Source organism: Melanerpes formicivorus, unplaced genomic scaffold (genome assembly GCF_026170545.1).
Source record: "Melanerpes formicivorus ecotype bairdi unplaced genomic scaffold, bMelFor1.0.p_v2 SCAF_13, whole genome shotgun sequence".
In the NCBI taxonomy this organism is placed as follows: Eukaryota; Metazoa; Chordata; class Aves; order Piciformes; family Picidae; genus Melanerpes; species Melanerpes formicivorus.
This window is the reverse complement of record NW_027142365.1, coordinates 4,937,366-4,957,379: the sequence shown is the minus strand read 5'-3', so window position 1 is coordinate 4,957,379 and position 20,014 is coordinate 4,937,366. Positions and strand designations below refer to the sequence as shown.

Sequence of the window (20,014 nt, the reverse complement as noted above, 5' to 3'; positions counted from 1 at the left end):
TGGGGGCTTTTTGGGGTGGGTTTTTTTTTCTCTCTTTTTCTTTTTTTTTTCCCTTGAACTAGAATTTAAAGTTAACATTTTCTTGAGTGTTTTCTTGCAGCATTTTGGGTTATGCTGCCTGCCGTGCCTCTGGAAAAACAAGTCTGTGTCTTTCGTGGGTAGGGAAATGTGAAAGGGAAGAGAAATTGCACTTAATGTTGTTTAATATGAACACTATTATTGTGTTCATTATATATATATATATATATTAGAATTAGAATTAACCAGGTTGGAAAAGACCTTTGAAATCATCAAGTCCAACCTACCACCCAGCACCATCTAATCAACTAAACCATGGCACCAAGCGCCTCATCCAGTCTCTTCTTAAACACCTCCAGTGATGGTGACTCCACCACCTCCCTGGGCAGCACATTCCCCTGGGCAGCACATTCCCCTGGCCAATCTCTCTTGCTGGGAAGAATTTCTTCTGAACATCCAGCCTAAACCTCCCCTGGTGCAGCTTGAGACTGTGTCCTCTTGTTCTGGTGCTGGTTGCCTGGGAGAAGAGACCAGTCCCCACCTGGCTACAACCTCCTTTCAGGTAGTTGTGGACAGCACTAAGGTCTCCCCTGAGCCTCCTCTTCTCCAGGCTAAACAACCCCAGCTCCCTCAGCCTCTCTTCTTCATAGTTAAATTCATATTCATTATTTATTTACATGTATTATATTTCACATTGCCTACAGGGAAAGGTAGGTCTTTTCCTAATGCCTGGTGTAGGCATTAGAGCTCATTTCTGAGCTCTAAAATAAATGAGACGCTGGATTTTAAACATCCTCCCCCACCCCCCCTCATTTCTTCAATGAGATGGCTCTGAGTGCACAGCACAAGAGAAGCCTTTTCCTCACATCTTTCTGTTATCATGGCTTTGATCCTGATACAACCCAGCAGGAGGAGCAGAAAAATAGGAGATGATGTGTTGGATCATGAGGATCTAGGATGTGAACCTTGCTGAGGCAAGAGCAGGAGCTCTGAGCCAGATAAGCAGTGGTCACCCATAATCAGCCTCTGGCTTTCCTGAGCATCTCTCTCACCTGTGGTGAAGAAACCTGTATTTCCAAGACATGATGGGCTGGAAGGGACTGTGGTGTAATCTTTGAATGCTTCTCTTACTAGGAAAGCCAGACATTGTGTCTTTTGACTCACATGGGTTCAAAGACTGTATTTGCAGTGCTCCATTTTCACTCTGCGCTTCCAGGAGGCTGCTTTCCTCACTTCAGTTGTGTCTTCTTCTTTTACAGATGAAGAAGAAGCTCTGAACTCTATTATGAAGGATTTGGCAGCGTTGGGCAAGTGTGGGGGGCTGCTGGACAACAACAGGAATAAGAACATTGTCCACTCCAGCAAGCAGGTAAGGCATTATTTGAGTCTAGCCCCAAACTCCAGTAGACCAAAGAGATGGGCATTGTGCTTACCGTGCTGGGAGAACAGATTTCAGATGTTAGCCCTGGAGTTAAGGAGTGCTTCAGGAGCACACCAGAAATGACAACATTTTACCAAGGTGTAAGCTTTAGGACCTCTTTTGGAAAAGCTGAAAAGAAGCTGCAGGCATTTCTATATCACAGAGGAGCAGTGGAGGAGTAGAGAAGAGTGACAGCCCAAACCATTCCCAAACACAGCAGCAGAGCCTGAAACTAGTGTTAAATCTCAAATCCCATCCCCAGGCACACACTTTCTTTCTCTTGCTTAGCACTTAGCTCTATCCCAGCTGCCATGAGGACACGCTGGAAGCAGCAGGACTTGTTGCAGGCTATGCAGCTTTAAGATTTGGCTTAGTCGAATGTTTTCTATTGACAGCACTGATGAAATATGAAATCCATCATGTGGACATTTTACTTCAGATATTTGAAAGACAGACTGCCAATATTTGAGCTGTAGACACCCAGGGTCTTTTGGGAGGAATAATGTCATGCTTATATACAAGTGTTTAAATATCACTTGCTGGTGTTTATACTTCTAAACCCAAACATTTTGGCCGTGTTGCGCATTCAGAGTTGATTTGGTGAGCAAAGACGTCGTCCCGTGAGCAATGTTCAGAGCTCATTTGCTGACACTGGTGGAATAGTTAAAGCAGATCAAACAGCCTGTTTGTCTATGGAACAAATAAATATTATGTGGACACAAAGATGTGAAGAAAGAATTCAATTATCAGGGTAAAATAATTAAGAGGACAGGGCGGCTGCTGGAGAGGCGTGCAAACACATCCGTGGAATTCTGACTTTGCATAAACTTGCAGTTGCTGAATGCCTAGCAGAGGAGAAAACAAACTGTCTGTTGCTGTCATCATGGATATATAATGGCACTTGTGCTACCAACAGGGAGCTCTGGATGCAGAGGGGAAAAAAACTCCTTCCCCAAATCCCTCTAGACTTGCTAGACACATGCAGACGAAAACACGTGCGCACGTACCCTGTCTGTTTTAAAGTGTGTCCTGGTGGTAGCAGCTGTCCAAGTTGAATCACTGGATTTGTGTTCAGCCCATGCTGAAATAGGTCCAAGATGTTTACAGAACTGACCAGAGAAATTCAGAGCTGGCTCTCTGCAGCTGCAGGCAAAGCAGACAATCCAGAGCAGCTTTGGATGGCTCCACAGGGGTAGCATTTTCTGCAAGTTGATGGGTGGAGACCAGACCAAGGCATCTTGGGTTGCTTTCAGGCTAGCCCTGCTTTTCAGTTTGCTCTTGAAAAACATAGCTGTTTTCTCAGAATGAGGGGAAAATCCCTGCTGCCACTTTGGAAATCTGTTGCTGTAAATGCTGCAGCTGACATACAGAAAATCAGTTGGAAGTAATAGTTTTGATTGGTTGAGTTGATGTCAACAAAGGTTTTGTGCAGTTGACATGTTGCAGTCAAGTTCATATCCACAGCCAAATTCACATTCACCCTGTACCTTCATTTGTAAATCACCAGCAGAGTTAGGTCCTGCTCTGATACCAGCTTTAGCATTGTTGGCTGCCACTTGGCCTTTTATTATCTTGGGAATCAAACTTTCCTTCCCATACAACATTGATGCTCGGAAAAACATTACCTCCTTCATGATTTTTTCCTTTTTATTATCCATAAGCTGTGTGTTCATTGTTACTCAGCTCTCTGATGGAGGAGATGCACACAGTCAGCATCCCACTCCCCTTGCACATCCGGGGTTGAGGATTCAGACCAACAGTCCCCACGAGATGAAGGGCGTTGGAGTGTGTGTGGATTGTTGCCTCACTGAATTGGACTAGCTGAAATGAGTCTGGCTTGTGGGATGACTGGAGTCTAGTCTGTGAAGTGGGGAGTGGCTAAAGTAGGTGGAATTAGTGGGTACTTGGTTCATGTTTGCAGCTCAGAAACTTTTAATCAACTTGTTTGGGTCACTTAGGGGCTTTTTGCCTTGTTTTTTAGCACGTAAGTTGGTGGAGGGGAAGGAAGATTGCTTTGGAAATGCTGTCATCATGCCTGTGATTTGTTGAGCCTTTGGTACTTGGTGTGCCCTTTTTCTTTCTTCCTTTTTTTTATACTCTTCTGTGATCAGGTTGGCTAGTTGGGCTGAAGGACATCCTGCACAGTCTCCCTTCTTGGAGAGGGAGAGTCAGGAACGGGGCGTTCAGAGGCTAAAGGTTCCTCTGGGAATCTCATTGTAGGTGTCTGATGAGGCCCTGCAGCCAGATGCTCACATTGAAATACTTGGATCTGAATGTTCAATTGTTAAATTAAGAAAAAAAAAAGACAACCACCCTAATTTTCTGTGAAAAAATGTTTTCCTGAGGCATGGGAATCCTTTAGTCAGTGTTCCAAATTTCCACTGAAAAAAATCCCTCATTTTAAACAAGAATGTGTTGACTAACTGGTCTGTCCCTTTATGGCTTGCAGCACAGAGAAACACAACCAAATTGCTATCTCAGCTCTGTCTCCTGGAGGGGTTCTGTAGTGCTCTCTCTTGACAGAAGTTGAAATTTGGAGCCTGCCAGAGAGTATTCCTGGTAGGCCTGGGCCACACAAGAAAGCAGTCTGTGCTGCACCATGTTTCTTCCCCAAAATATCTACAGTTCAGCTTCAGATCATCTTGTGAAATGAACATCCTTTGGCAAATTGCATGAAAAGCTTGCTTTGGGGAGTTTGCTTTCCTTACAAATGAGTTTAGGACTAAGGATGCCTAATGCCTCGTGGTAGAACAAGCTGAAAATGAGAGTAGCAGTGCTTGATGCAGGGTACAGATGAGTTTGCTCCCTTAGGTTGCCCAGGCAGCTGGCAGCAGCTGTGATGGCTGAGTTTGAATCTCCTGAGTCCTGGTCAGGTGTGCCAGCCACTACGTGATGCTGTCTTTCTGCCTGGTGAGAAAACAGGGCAGAGGGAGAGAGATGGATGCTCTTTTCTCACAATCTTTGAAAAGGAGCTGGTTTGGGGAACAGAGGGATCATCCTGACCTTACTACTAGTGCCTCCTCTGCACTATCATTCCTCCATTATTCCTTTTATCACTTCATTGTTCCTCATGGCGTGGCTGGAAGGGATCCTTTCAGGCCATCTCCTGGTCTGAACAGACAACGGAGTTCATTTATGGCAGTGTCTCTGAACAGGGGAAGGAGGAAACAGCAGAGTAAAGATCTGCATGGTGATCACTAAGATCACCATGATCTTAGATGAGAGGGATAAGAAGGGAAACCACAAAGAATTAGACATCCCAAACAGAAACTTGGAGGGGAGTGTAGTAATTACAAGAACATTTATTTTGTGTCTGTCTGTTTGTGTGCTCATTCATGTATTTGTATAAGTAGCACTTGGCAACTTGCAGTGTGAAGCCAGTTGTCAGTGCTGCACTTTGGTCCACTGACAAGGCATTGGCACGGGCTCCTCACACAGCTGATGACAGCTAGCAGGTCCTCTGGCAGGTTAGTTCTGCCTGCAAGTTCTCTCACTGCAATAAAACCCAGTGTCTGTGAGGAATGCGAATGTCAGACTGACCTGAAAGTTGTTAGTTTAGTAAATTACCTCTGGACTCTCTTTTCTCTGGCAAGGTGGATGCAGGGCAAGGCTTGCTCATAACTAGAGTAAAATACAGCTCGTGTTCTAGAGCTCTCTGTAGGTCTTTAAACAGCTTAAAAGGAGTTTGGCTTTATCACCTCTGTTGTGCCTTTGGGAAATATGATGGAGATCCATAAATACCACCTTAAAGATGGGAGCCTCTGTGAGGAGATCTACAGGGATTTGCCCCACTTTGGGGCCAGAAGCAAGGGAACAACACCAGCTGGGAAGGTCTTGGCTGCAGATGGCAAAGGCAGCAGAGTCCAAAGGATTTGAGGAAGAGGCTTTCTTGCCCTTGTCTGTGGGTGGAGGAGCTAACTTGGGTGCTAAGAGAGTAACACCAAGGAGAAATCCCGCTGGCAGGTGGTTTAGGATAAATCTCTTGAAGCCTGTGATTGCTGCTGCTGTATAAACCAAAAGTGACTGCGACAGGGAGCAGCGAACCTCCTAGACATCAACTTTCTGCTGGCCTCTGAGCCACTCGCACGCTGGGTTTGCTTTTTTTTTTTCTCAGAGGAAAAGATCTGTAAGGATCCAAGGGGACCAGGATCTCGTAACTTGCACCTCCTGAGAGCAGAAGGGGCCATCCCAGACAAACCCCTTTCTGTCTGCTTGCTGAATAAGCCGGCGCGCGTGGGGGTTCTGTGCAGATAATTCCTAATGCCGCGCATTAGTCATCTCCTACTGCGGTCTAGGGACCCGCTCCAGCTGTCTGGCTCGTAACGGACGTCCCCTTGCTACAGGCAGGGGCGAGCACACAACTAATGCAAACAGTGTGCACGCTGGGGAGCTGCAGAAGTCCCCCTCAGCTGGGCCCTGTGCTGCCGATTTCCCTTGTCCAAAGCCAGAAGCTGAGCAGAAATCCCACCGCTCTGTGGCCTGCTACGAGGGAGTCTCACCAGAGTGCTAAGAGCTTGAGCATCTCTCCCCTCCACAGGGTTTTCCCCTTGTTTCCTCATCCAACCAGCAGAAGATGAGAGAAGTGAATATTATAAACTCTCTGCTTACTCTGCAGCTTGCAGAAGTGGGGCTCCTTCCTTGCCCCTGTTTCACCCAGGGGAGAAACTGAAGTAGAGTAAGTGCCTGAGTTCTTGTGAGTGGAGAAGAGCAAAGCTGGACTGAGCCCCTCGTGGTGCAGTGCTGAAGGGAAGAGGAGGCATCTTGTGATTATCCCCCCCCCTGCTTTTCTTGACCTCAGAAGGGTTAATGCTGGAACCAGAGGGTCTGTCCCAAGTGGTTTGTGAGGCAACCCTGGATTTGGATGGAAGAAGTAATACAAAGGCCCTGTCCCTCTAGCGTCTCAGCACGGGCAAAGCTGTCCTCTGGTTAGGTGTGACAGGTGCCAGGCTTAGAAGCAAACCCCAGAGGTGGGGTCTGACCAGAATACTGTTTCTGATGGCAATTGGTTCTGGGAGGAGACAATGTGGGAAGGGGCAGTCTTTGAACTTGTCACTCGCTGGGATTTTGCAGCCTGGCAGTTTCAGGTGCTTCAGCAGATGTGGAGGTGTGGGGCTGTCTCCTCTGGCTGGGTCCATGTCTGCAGCTGCTAGCATTGAGTCAGCGCAGCCAGGGTGCCCTGTGCCATCAGACACCCTTCTCCACAGGCATGGCTTGCTCAGCTTGGTCCCATATGCTAATCTGGTCAGCCTTCTGGGTGTTCAGCCACGAGGGTGCTCAGCACCTTCTGTTCCTCCAAAGCCACTTCCACTGGAAGCCTAACAGGGTGTTTTCCTGCTCTCCGTGGGTGCTTTTATTACAAACAGCAGTCAGCTCTTCAGGGATCTCTGTAGATCATGATTCACCTCCTTTGGAAACACTCTTTCTGGTTTTTTCCAACATTTTCCTTAATCTAAACCAGCACACAGGGCTGCTCGCTCCAGCTCCGGGGGCTGAGCTTGACCAAGCCTGCTGGGGTGCAAGGTCCCCAGCCAAGTGGGCAGAGGCACTTTGCTCTTTCAGCTCTCCCTCTGAAGCTTGGCAGTTGTGGCATTTTCATGAAATTAGAAGTTTTGAGCAGGGAGCTAAAAATGCCTCAAGGCAGGCCTGTAGAGATGGTGATGGGTTTGTGGCCGCTGCGGTGGCTTGGCTTTCTCCGTTCCAAGGCAGGATTTTGCTCCTCCTTGCCATCCATTTGTTAGCAGGGCTGGAGGAAATGCCGAGACAAGTATCTTGGAGGAGAAGTTATTCCAGAAACGAAGGGAATGACTCTGGTATTTCCTGTCAGGGTCGTCCCTTGTTCTGTTTGTGTCGCAGCAGGGCCTGGAGGCGCCAGCTGAGTCGTGGGCTTCTCCGTGCCCCATGCCGGATGGAAGCGCGTGTGGAAAGGGAGAGTAGGTTGGTGCATGCAGCCCAAGAGATCAACATCTAGATTTTGTGCTTGGGTCTGCTGCTCTGCTTTGTGGAATAAAGCATAGAGTGCTTTGGGTTGGAAGAACTTTTAAAGATCATCTAGTCCAAACCCTGTGCTGTGGCCAGGGACATCTTCCACTAGATCAGGTTGCTCAAAGCCTCACCCAGCCTGACCTTAAACACTTCAAGGGATGAAGCATCCTCAGCATCTCTGGGCAACCTGTTCCAGTGTCTCACCAACCTCATCATAAACTTCTTCCTTGCATTCAACCTAAATAGATTCTCTTTTAGTTTAGAAGCATTGTCCCTTGTCCTGTCACTACACGACCTGGTAAAAGTCATCTTTCCATCTTATAATGTCCCCTTCTTACATTGAATGGCTGGAGCCTTGCCTTACCACAGACTGGGCTTTTTCTTTGCACCCCTAGGTAAAGCACCTCATGCTTTCATGCCTGGGTTTTCCCTGCTGCTTTCACAGGGCTCCATGAAACCCTTCCTGAAATCCTGTGCCAGAGCTCAGCCTTTAAGGCTGGTACCTTATGGCTTGGCCTTAACCCTCTCCTTCACTGTATTTGACACATCCTTCTTGGATCTCTTATCTTGTTCTCCTACAGCAACTAATGACCTCTTGATTGTGGGGATACCAAGGCTGCCCTTAACCTCATTGTACATCTGAAGATGGCAGGGAGGGTAACTAGCATGACTTGGATTGTGCAAGGATTCCTCACAAAATTACAAAAGTGACTGGGGCCCAGCAGCCTCCACCATCTGCATTTCTTCTGTGACCTGCCCTCAAGCATTTGCACATTGTGTTGAGTCCTTGGGGAGAAAGTGGTGATCCTGTCATCCCCTCCATCACGCGCTTGAGATGCTGGATGCAGGCTTGTGTGAGATTTTTGCTCCAGCACTTGGCAGTGCCCCAGGCTTCCTGTGTAATCTCAAGCCAGTTGCTCCAAACCAGATTTCCATGGGTGTAAAAAATCACAGCCTGCTCCAGCGTTTAGGAAGTGCTTTGCATCCCCTGGGACTTCCTAGTGCCTTGGGCACTGCCCACTTACTTTTCCCCTTGTTTTTTTTATTGAAGAAAAAGAAAAGAAATTTTGTTGCTGCTGGCAGTGATGAATTCAGCTTCAGCTGTGGGTCAGAAACTTGAGCAAGCCAAGGGGAGAGTGAAAAACTGCAACAAACTGCTCAGGCTATAGAGAAATGTTCATTTATCCCTCTTCCAAATGCTTGATAACTTAAAAGTCTTTGTTGCTTTGAGGGAGGCAAGAGATTAGTGTGCTTTATATCAGAAGAAAAAAAGGCCTAATTAACAAATGAAGTGGGTTTTCCTTCCCCTGCTGCAGCCAGGGTGTTTTGTTGCTCTGCTCACAAGCAGAGCGGAGCAGTGTGGTGCAGCTGGCTTACTTCTCTTGGCTTTGAGCCATGGCACATCAGCCCTGTTGTTGATGTAGAAGAAAAGGATGCAGCAGGGTCATGGCTCATTCTTTATTTATTTATTTTTCCCCTCCCCCCCCTTTTCTTCTCTCTCTGGAGCTTTATATGAGTGTTTTGACATTTTCCAGCCACAAGCTGTTTGTCAGAACTTATTTGCCCGCGACGTTTGTGCTGCTCGGCGTTAAACAGGCGGCGTGTGCTCTGTCCCAGCCTCTGGATCTGTGCTGAAAGTGAAACCTGTGCTCTGAAAGGTTTCCTGCAGCCAGGCTGGAGCTGCGTGAGCTTTTCCCCTGACACGTCCTGCTCCTTTGTGAGGAGAAACCTCGAAAGTTCCTTGCTCTGATTCTTTTGGTTTTTCCCCTTCTTACTTTAGAGAAGGGCTTTGCAAAGCTACTTGCAGTCAACCCACACCAGCTGATTTACTGCCAGCATCTGGGAGGAATGAATCAGCCTGTTCAGAGGGGCACATGCAAATAAAAATGGAACTAAAAGAGCCCATATCTTTTCTTCCCCTCCCCTCCCCATTTTTTTTCTACAGAGATATCCCAAGGGGGCAATCCCACCTGCATTTGACTCTCCTTTTAGAATGATTTGGACTTTCAGCACGAGCTTGGTTATTGTTGTCTCTTTTCCCTTCTGAATTTTGGACTGGTTTAGAGTTGGTTTGATACTTTTTATGAGTTGAGCCTGGTTCTAGAAGTGAACTTGGAGTCTGCCCAAACATTGTGGAGCTGGAGATCTGGCTGCAGACACTGGGGTGATATAAGAGCCTGTTAAGCACAGGCCTGTGGCTCTGGAGTGCCCCACTTGGTGGCTGTCCCAGCGCTGGTTCTTCCCAGCCTTTATGGAAACACAGCAAATGTCAGGAGCAGAGATAAAAAGGATGTGTTTTGGATGATCCAACGTGTTTACCCTGAATCTGCTGGCTTTTTTCCCTTTTCTTTTAAGCTTTTTTAATGAATTGCCTCCAGCCTTAACTTCCTAAACTTTGGTGGCTGTTTGCAGAACTCGAGGAGCTGTCAGTATAAAAATAAACCTGGAGATGCCCATCCAGCTCACTTTCCTCATTAAAGACAAAGCTGTATCACTGTGGCTCTGCTTTCCCCTGGAGAGGGTGGAAAGTGTGCCTTCACGAGCTGGCAGCCCAGGACTGGAGATAAGGCACTTGGTCAGGAAGGGCTGTCACCCACCCACTTGGGAATCATCCCTGGGAGATGCAGGACCAAGCCCTCCCTGGTGCTACAACTCAGAGGGAGGGGGTGAGCACTTTTTGTCTCTTGGGTGCACTAGCAGAGGCAGAGCCCTGGTTAACTGGGGTGACTAAACCTGGTCTGGAAATTAAAGACAGTTCTGGAAGGAGCCAAGGGATGGTAGGGGCGTGCTTGGCTCAGTCTCAGCCTGAGAAGCTGAAGAAATGAAAATGCTCCTTGTGGTCTCTATCGCTGCACAAACAGAGGATGGGACAGACAGCTTTTACCAGACCCTGTACGACTGTATGCTCAGTCTGCCTGTAACTCTGTTGGCTCTTCTTTGGCCAAATTGAATGATTCCTCTAGCAGTGAGCAATCATTACTGTGTATGATGGAGTGATGCTTCCTATACTCCGCATTTTGTAGGTCCTGACAAAATAACAGCCCCCCAAAAACCACCCCAGCACTGCTGGCTTTTAAAATCCAAGGCTGCCTCCCTACTTCTTTGTCCCAAATATTCCTGTGTTCTGTTAAACATCCTCAGAGCTTTGCTCTGAGTTTCCAACAGAAGAGTGCTGTAGTAAACCCATGGGAAGTTCAGAAGACGGACAGACATCAGCCACTTAACGTGTTCACCTCTTTGATAACAGTGCCTGGTTCCCAGCTGAGTTCAGAGCATTCACAATTGTTCATGGATGCATTTTATTAAAACTTTCAGTTGTACAGATGACCAAGGGTCTTATTTACAGAAGACCTCATATTTTTGACAAGCACCTTTATCAGCAATGTGGGATTTCCCCAGAGTCCTCAGATGTAACAGGCAGCTTGGCCCTAAATAGGATGGGATGGGATGGGATGGAATGGAATGGAATGGAATAGAATAGAATAGAACAGAACAGAACAGAACAGAACAGAACAGAACAGAACAGAATGAATATGCACTGGAGTGAGGGGAGTCTCCCTGAAAACCCCCTGTCAGCTTTGGCTCTGTGATGAGTCAGTCTGGGATACAGTTGGCGATCTCAAGCTGTGCCAGGGGAGGTTCAGACTGGATGTTAGGAAGAAATTCTTCACAGAGAGAGTGATTGCCCATTGGAATGGGCTGCCCAGGGAGGTGGTGGAGTCACCATCACTGGAGGTGTTCAGGAGGAGACTTGATAGGGTGCTTGGTTGCATGGTTTAGTTGATTAGATGGTGTTGGATGATAGGTTGGACGTGATGATCTTGAAGGTCTCTTCCAACCTGGTCTATTCTATTCTATTCTATTCTATTCTATTCTATTCTATTCTATTCTATTCTATTCTATTCTATTCTATTCTATTCTATTCTGTTCTGTTCTGTTCTGTTCTGTTCTGTTCTGTTCTGTTCTGTTCCGTTCCGTTCCGTTCCGTTCTGTTCTGTTCCGTTCTGTTCTACTCTATTCTACCTAACCATTTTCTGCTTTTCCTTTCTACAGCGAAATGTCAGGATCAAGTTTGAATATGAAGGAGAGAAAAGGTAAGTACCCAGCCCAGTCCCCTATCTGTACAGGGAAAAATTACATTTCTTTTACCCAACATCACCCTACTGACTTCAACCAGCTGCAGATGAGCTCCCCAGAAGAATTCATTCCCCTAAAATCAGCTACAGTTTTATACACAAGAGCCTTGCCTTGTCGTCCTATTTGACACGAGTACCTCCTGGGATTTGCACAGAGGCAAAGTGGTTCCAAGCTGGAAGTCATTACATGCTTCTTGCCAGGGACATAGGGGGCACGCTTGAAGCCTCTTCTCATTTTGATTCCTGAGCCCTGCTGAACCACAGCTGAGCTGCAGCTCTGCAGAAATGTGTCCTTTGATTAGCAGCCTATGACACTTCAGATAAGCAGATTTTGGGCATGAGTCCCATAAAAATAGAGCTGAGAGTTAAAGCTTGCCCGCCCTTCCCTGCTTGACATTTTCATGGAATCACCTCTGCTTGGTGGCTGTAGCAGGACAGGACACGACACAGGGCTGGAAACTCACAGGCTCATGGTCCAAGTTGCATGCTAGAGCCAAGGAAAAATTAAGTAATGTTATTGTAGGGCTGGAGTGTACCTACTGATGGGTACCTATAGAGCTGCTGCATGTGATGGCACAGGAGAGTGACAGGAGGCCAGAATGCATCATTCAGTCTCCCATGCTTTCTCCCTGTCAAAGCCCTTTGCTAAAAATGAAGATGATAGATCACTGCCCAGTGCCTGATCCTGAGCCTTCTCCAGTGAAGGGCTGCTGGACATTCTTTTCCACCTGTACCTCACATAAAGGGGATCTGCACTAGGATTTTGGGTAGATATTCTTGCAGGGTAGGTCAAGTTGCATGGCAGATGGGCAACGTCTCTGTACAGAAGAGTGTAAAAGCAAGGAGCAAGCCTTATGCTTTGTTGCAGAAGAATACAGATCCTTCCTTTTCAGCTGTCAGTCTAACCCCACATCTCAGTGTGCTTCAAGTAAATGGGGACTGTTGTTGTATTTGTGTCCAGGATTATCCAGTTCCCAAGACCAGTCAAGTTCAAAGAAGTGGTGCAGAAGGTCACGGATGCTTTTGGACAGACGATGGACTTAGTCTGTGTGTGCAATGAGGTACTCTTCTCCTTATTGCAAAGGGGGAGTTTTAGGGTGCCTGGGGACCTCTTCAGAGCTGAGCTTTGTTCTAAAGGCCCTAATTTACTGTTGTACATGTATGTGGAGAAAAATAAACTTGCATTGTGGTTCCCACCTAGCAAGCATGTAAGAGCTGCTGTCTGGACGTGGCTCAGTTGGAGTCTTGGACTCCAAGCCAGCTCTTCCTTTCTTTTCAATTAAAGCCCATTAAATGGTGACCCAGGAACATTGCCTTTGCCCAGAACTAAAAAAGTCCCTGTAACTCAAACAGGACGATGAACTGGGTAACTGAGATGGTGGAGACATTTTTAGTTCAGCTGCACAGTAGATGTTTTCTTCTGGACACCCCTGGGACAACAGGACCAACTGTCAGTGTCTGGTTGGTGAGAGGGCACACACAGGGCAGAGAGGAGAGTGGCTGAGACACAGCCTCAAGCTGCACCAGGGGAGGTTTAGGCTGGATGTTAGGAAGAAGTTCTTCATAGAAAGAGAGATTGGCCTTTAGGATGTGCTGCCCAGGGAGGTGGTGGAGTCTCCATCACAGGAGGTGTTTAGGAAGAGACTGGATGGGGTGCTTGGTGCCGTGGTTTGGTTGATGAGATGGACTGGATGATAGGTTGGACTCGATGATCTCAAAGGTCTTTTCCAAGCTGGTTAATTCTATTCTATTCAAATGGTTTTCCTGAGAGACACACAAAATGACTGTAGGGTACTGTGTCTTTGGGTAGGGTGCAAAACCTTCTCATCCTGGGGCCAGTTGCAGGGGCACAGTGAAGTCTAGAGAGCGGGAAACAGTGCTGTTAGCAAACACAGTGTACTTCTGTCTTGTTTCACTCCAAGCCCCCAGAGCCATGTGCATCTCCTTGTGCTTAGGTCTACAGTGAAGTCGGCATCATTGGAGGTTCCTCTAGCAGGTCATATGGCCACATACAAGCAACCAAGAAACCTTCCCTCTGTGATCCTTACATTTGAAGGATTAAAGCTATTTCTTCTCCAACATAGGCCGCTGTGTTTTTTCAGCTTTTCCTCTGAGCCTACCATTGTGTCTGAGAGGAGAGCACTGAAGAGAGCCTTTTCCTAGAAGGGGACAATCCTTGGCATCTTGTTTTGATGTGCTCAGTGTTTCCTTGTGAGACATCTTGCCATGAGAGCTGGGCAGGCAGCTGGAGCTGCTGGAGTCTCAAGGTGGATTTGGCTTTGGGAAGAAGGAGAGGGCCAGATAGCAAACAGATGGGCTTTTAAACACAAACTCTTTTGGATTTATCCTGACAATTTGCTTGTTTGAGTATTAATTACAAGTGGCTAGCAGCTCTTCAGCAAAGCATGAAAAGAGAGAGAAGTTGTCAGGAGAGCTTTTCCTCTTCTTCCCCCCCTTCTGTTTCAGTGGAGGTTTGATCCTCCCCTTGTCCTCTGGGTTTTGTCTTTGAATACATTCAGGTTTCTAATCTTGGGCATTCTCTGACAGCCCTCCCAGGAAAAGCCTGCCATTGAATTCTCCAGGCATGACTCATTTCATTCCAGGTTTCTTTCCACTGGAAGAGGAATTTTTTCCAGCAGCAGCAAACAGAAGCCTGAATACCACATCTTTATCCCATGTTAGAGACTCTCTTCCTGGGCATGTGCACAGCACACAGTGGAACCACGAGCAGGCCTTTGGGTACTCCTCCCTTCTTGGAGCAGAGGACAACTTTCAGTGTTTTATTTTTCTATACATATTTTTTTTCCCTGTGAGAGCCTACACCAGTGGACAGAGGTCTGAGCAGTAGTAATTCAGGGTTGTTATTGTCAAAACACTAAAAGCAGACAGAAGTGATGTTCAGGGAGCTAGCCTGTACATCCACATGGTGATGCACCAGTATCTCTCTCCTAGCACATCCTGGGGCAGGTTTTGAGGCTCAGAGGTAGCCTGCCCAGAGACTTATTTGTTTCAGGCTTTCTTCATGCTCAAAGGGAACTGTGCAGTAATTTGTTGTTGCATCAAATGTTTCTCTTGCAGTAGCACCTTGTAGATAAAAATGACACTGAGGTCAACCTGCCCCTGTCTAAAAGCTCACCCGTGCCGGTGAAGCAGAAGTCCTGCAGCTAAGATGAGAGAGATGAGCATGCCAGCTGGGTGGAGCTGGGGCATGCATGAATCACATCCTGGTGGGACCATGGAATCAGCAGGCTTGGACTGGTAAAGATAAGAGTAGGGCCTGGCCATGGGTGTACCGTGTGGGGCATATCTGCACGTTAGTGCTGAGCTTGGCTCCTCTTTCTGATGAGTGGGACAGCAAAATCCGGCCTGGCTGTGGGCAGCAGGACATGGTGTTAGACCTCAGCTGTGTTATGGATTGAAAGGTTGAGCTTTCATGGCAAAGGCTCTGAGTTTGATCTGCATGCACTGCAAAACAGCTGCTCCAGGTTTGTCCTGTCTCCATGACTAACTTGTGATTTGACCTTGGGCAGAACTCTGAACCTCAGTGTGTCACCAGTTCCCTCCTTACCCACCCCCACCTTGCTTGTCTCCTCTGAGCCTGTCCCCCAGCATCATTTCTGAAGGTAGGGGAGAGTTAAAGCCTAGGGCAGTGGTAGAAGCTCCATTATGGAGAGGGGGAGGAGAGAAAAGCACATTTAACAAATGTTTGCTGAGAATTGTTGATGCCAGTTGGTCCTGCACTGGGCAGGAAGATGAACTAATTGACCTCTCAGATTTTTCCCCAACCCTGTTTCCTACTATTCTTTGGCTTTCTGCAGTGTCTTACAGAGTGAGGTCTAGCAATACTGTTGTGGTCAGAGAAAACTCACCCTTTGCACTCACTTTCTTAGACTGCAGTAGACTGAGTACCAAGTCTCATACTAAACCAGTGGGCTCCAGAGGAGCAAGAACATCTAACAAGCTCCATTTAGTGACACTTCTACGTAGGCAAACTTTGCTGTTCATTATAGCTGCTCTCTCTGTAGACAGAACAAATCCAGTTACTGAAATGCACTCTGGCAATTACTTCTGTGGTTCTGCATGAGTCTGTGTTTAGCTTCATGCCCAGCAGATACCTATTTCTGATATCCATATGTGCTGCAGTCTGGAAGCCAAACTGAGTAAAATCTACTTGCCAGATGTGGGTAATGGGTAAAGCCAAGCTAAATATTGGCTCCAGGCCCTTTTAGGGGAGGGCAACTTCTGCCTGATGGTTTTGGCTCCTCTGAAGTAAGCATGCAAAAGTGTTAATAATGTTGTGATACTGGAGTGAGGTGGAGTGACCCCTAGAACATTCTGTTCAAAGCAGCAGCTGAGGGATTTGTGAGGAGCTTAGTGAAGGGATGGGTGAGCAGTGGGACTGTACATTCAGTTGGGAGTTAGATTCTGCTTGGTGGTGAAACAAGGGGGAGCAGCTCTCCGCCATTCCCATTTCTGTATGGGTGAGCAGAGGAGAGAAGGCTTGTCAGCTTGATGCACCTGCAGAGCCCTTGTGAACTTCAGGAGGGTTCAGCTTTGTACCAAGAGAACGTGTCTTCAGCTTTCCTCCTTGTGTAAGGAAGCAGACTGAGAACAGCTGCACACTACTTGGGAGACATATTCAATACCACCTTTGTCTGGTACCAGCTGTGAACATGGGTGATTCATCCAGATCCCAAAGTTTAACCATAAGCCATGGTCTGACCATTTAATGTGTGGATCTGCTGAAAGCCCTGAGTGGTTCATGCTACCTGGTCAGTATTTTCCTTTCATTCACACCCAATCACTGCACCAGGTGGTTTGGTCCCTTGCTTGGAAGGTCAGGGACATCTTCCTGAACTGTATCCTGTGTGGTTTGGTTGAGAACATCAGTCCTCACAGCCTATAGGGTATACTTAGGCAAGGCTTTCTCAAGAGTTCCTCTTGGAATATTTTTCCTACCCACAAATGAATAAACAAACTTCAGAGAAAGGGTGCACAGCCTGATTATCCTTCTTCCTCACTGAATCTGCTAAATGCTCTGCTCCAGGGTCTGGTCTTCTGTGCTGCCTTGGTTTTTTGGTAGGAATTTCTCAGCCACACACCAGAAGAGCACTTCTAACTCAACCTGAGGTTCATTCTTTAGAAGAAACTCAGTCAAAATCTTGAGGTGGTCACGCTTGCGGAAACAGCAGTCACATGGACATCTTAAGATGGAGCTTGGCAAGCTGCAGCTGCAGTACTTGGGTGGAGGAGGTGACTGGAGCAGTTTTCTGAGGTGAAACCTCATCTCTGTTGGCCAGGGTCTGCAGTTTTCCCTTGACCTGGTCATTCATGAAGTCCTAGTCTCAGTGCACACAGTCCGAGGTGTGTTTGCCTACAGGCCAGCAGCCAAAGCCTTGGCAGCAGACTGGGATCAAAAAGGTAGACACAGGCAGCTTTAGAGTGTCATCTCTGGCAGTTGATCTGAAGTGCTTCTGCTCTGGCTGGTGGTGTGAACCCTGATCACCCAGAGGGCTGAGCTGTCTTGCAGGAGTTCTGGGCAGCTGTGGATCCCAGTAAGACCACTGGAAGCCTACTGAGACCTGTGGCTGCTTGGTCCCTTCAGTAGGTAAACTTCTGTCTACTTTGGCAGAGGCATGAGTGTAAATGTGTGCTGTGCTGGCTGGAATCAGTGCCAGTGCCCCAGGCAACCTACAGAGGCTGAAGCCTGGATTTTATGAGATTGGGCAGAATGCCCCTGTGTGGGGGGCAAAAAGCCCTGGTTTTAATCTTAGCCTAGGGCAGCAGAAGTCCACAAAGCTCCTCTGAAGTGCAGCTGTGTTGGGTGTTGGAAGCTTTGTAGGCCATCTGCAGGACGTGGTGCACCACACAGCAACGTCAGGGTCAAATTCCCTCTGGAGATATGAGGGCAATGATCTGCCCCTCACCAGGAAAACACCAGAACCCTTAGCTGCCTGATAGACACAGCACTGTAGCTCTATCCTATTTACCTTATAACGTGCAGAAGCTAGATTTGCCCTGCTGGGCATCAAAGAAGTGGTTCCTGGAGGGAGAGCAGTGCACACCTTTCATTCACATCAAAAGTGAAGAGGCTGTAGTTTGTGAGATGGTGCCCAAGCACTGGGGGGGCTGTGTCAGTCTTCAGAAGCATGGACTGCAGCAGCAGGGAAGGCCACTGAGGATCTATCAGAATGAATCTTTGGGAGCAGCTCACTGCTTCCTTGGAGCACCATTGCATGACCCTTTTCCCAGGAGGAATGTGTGGGGTTGTTCTGGGCTGGGTAGCAGCAGGTCTTGCCTACAAACTCCCAAGATCAGAGCAGCCTCACAACAGCAGACACTGAGCCTAGGGTTTTGTCTCAGCCTTCACCTCTCCTCACTAGCTGAATGGGTGATGTGACCTTTAAGCTGTCTCCTTGCAGATGTCTATTGTTGTGATTTTTTACATCTGTTCCTTGGTAGATGAGAACTTGGAAAAAGCTGTTACAGCTCAGCAAGCTGGGGGGCATGGGAGCTTTGTTTTCCATCCACCTTCTTGGGTTCCTCCCTCACGTCCCGATTCCCAGGCTGCTCACTGCAAAGGTCTGGCTTCCTCTGTTTACCCAGAAGTGTGACACTGCTGCACTCCGGTGTTGTTCAATCCCTTCCAGCTCCTGATCCCTCTGAAATCCCAGGAAGACTTGGACAAAGCGATGGAACAGTTGGAGCTGAGCCCTTCCCTGAAGAGCCTGCGGATCCTTGTGAGTGCTCCAAAGAAAGCGAATGTGAGTCCTGCACCTTCCCTGCTCCGCTGTGTCCGGAGCAAGATGCCTTGTTATTGTGCTGGGGAGTGGACATGAGTCTCCTGACGGGGAAGAGCCGAGGGCAAGGTGGCCGTGAGAGGGGTCAGCCCTGCTCTGCCTCAGCTGCTCACAAATCCTCCTGGTGTGAGACTGCGCTCAGCTCCCTCTAGCTCCTCCTGCACCCTTTGTAGGGTTAAATACCATACTGATCCTCAGGCAAGGTTAAACCCCAAGAGGAGCCCTTGTGCTTTCTGCCTAGGGATGCTTCCTTTCTAGAGAGGAATTTCTGCAGCCTTTGCTCTGTATAGAGAGTGATGCCCTGGCTCTCGCCGTGCTGGGTGGCAGCATGGGGACTGTTCCCTCCATGTGGTGCTGCAGTACTAAAGCCAGGAAGAGCAAACTCGAGAACCCTTGAGTCTCATGCAGGACTGTCTGTCTTTACATATTTATTTACTTGGTTTTCCTGAGCTCAGTGGTTTTGCAGTTAAGCCTGTTTAGCTTGACCTTGCCTGCACAGAGTGTCTTGCCAAGCACATGTCGTGCTGCCCCAAGCACGGGCTGTAAAGCAAGGGATTTGCAGATGTTGCAACTCCCTTTCTTCCTTATATTTCCTAGAAGTCCTGGAGAGGCTAGGAGTCTTGAATCTCAGACTGCCTATCCTCATGCTGGTGCTGGTGCTCCAAGCTCTTGAAACTTCTATGCTCCCTTTGAGAGGCAGTTGAAGTGCCAGGACAGAGACATAGTGGAATATTCAGCCATCAGTTGAGGTTTCCTAAGTCTAGAGCAGAAATGGAGTGATCTTCCCTAGCAGCTCTGGGAACACAGAAGTATTCCAAGTCAGCTACCAAGAGCAGGGAGGCCAGGTGGATTCATGCATACCTTTGAGAGGAGGTCCATCTCTTCCTGAAGCATATAACCATGCTCCTCCATGTAAGAACATAGAGTTCCAAGGTCAGACATAAAATCATCACAAAATCACTGTGCACTGTAGCACATAATCTTAGTGAGACTTGGCCACAGTTATTTAAGTTACCAGTTGGGTATGCATTTCATTGCTCCTCCCCTTCTCTGTCTTCTCTAGCAGAGCCTGACCCTCCTCTCTTCCTCTGCAGTGCCTAAGCTGCCACGGGAGGCTAGGGAGCGTGTAGGCAAGGCTCTGATTTTGGGACTCTAGATTTGGGTTCAGGCCAGGGATCAATGTCTGTGTGTATCTAGAGATAATGCAATGCAGAATCAGGCTTTTCTGTCAAATGTCTGTGTTTACCACTGTCAACTGGAGCTTAGTTTTATTAGAGTGTTTTAACAAGAGACATGAATTACTTGTGAATGGTTTTTGGATCACTTCAGATTACGTGCGCGTCTGGTTTTCATTTTTTTAGAAGTAGTTCTTGGGCAATATGGTCATGGGGAGCCAAATACAGGGTTTCACATGGTGTGTCCACAGGGGCTCTGGCTGAGTCTGATCTTCCCCTTTGTCTGATTACCAGCTCCTCCAGCCGAACAACAGTAAACAGCATGAGATGAGGATCTCCAGGTCCATGGGGGACATCATGGGATCCCTGTACAAAGACTCCGAGAGGACAAGGAAGTATTCAACAGGTCAGTGAAATGCGATGCTCTGAGAGGCTTTTTGTGCTGTTACAAGCTGGCTGCCATCCCCTTTCTCTTTCCTGTCA

The 20,014-nt window shown here is 47.7% G+C and overlaps 1 protein-coding gene across 6 annotated transcripts in view; it reads left to right on the top strand.

Moving 5' to 3' along the window:
- Positions 1-20,014, top strand: part of LOC137444848 (mitogen-activated protein kinase kinase kinase 3-like) — an 83,588-nt gene that overhangs the window by 35,492 nt on the left and 28,082 nt on the right. For 4 of the 6 annotated variants that reach the window (XM_068145923.1, XM_068145924.1, XM_068145926.1 and 1 more), the window contains exons 3-7: positions 1,278-1,387; positions 11,474-11,514; positions 12,518-12,617; positions 18,207-18,320; positions 19,826-19,937. In XM_068145923.1, the coding sequence (XP_068002024.1) occupies positions 1,278-1,387; positions 11,474-11,514; positions 12,518-12,617; positions 18,207-18,320; positions 19,826-19,937 (477 nt within the window). The remainder of the gene's footprint in view (positions 1-1,277; positions 1,388-11,473; positions 11,515-12,517; positions 12,618-18,206; positions 18,321-19,825; positions 19,938-20,014) is intronic. The other 2 variants (XM_068145927.1, XM_068145928.1) reach the window with 2 other exon arrangements.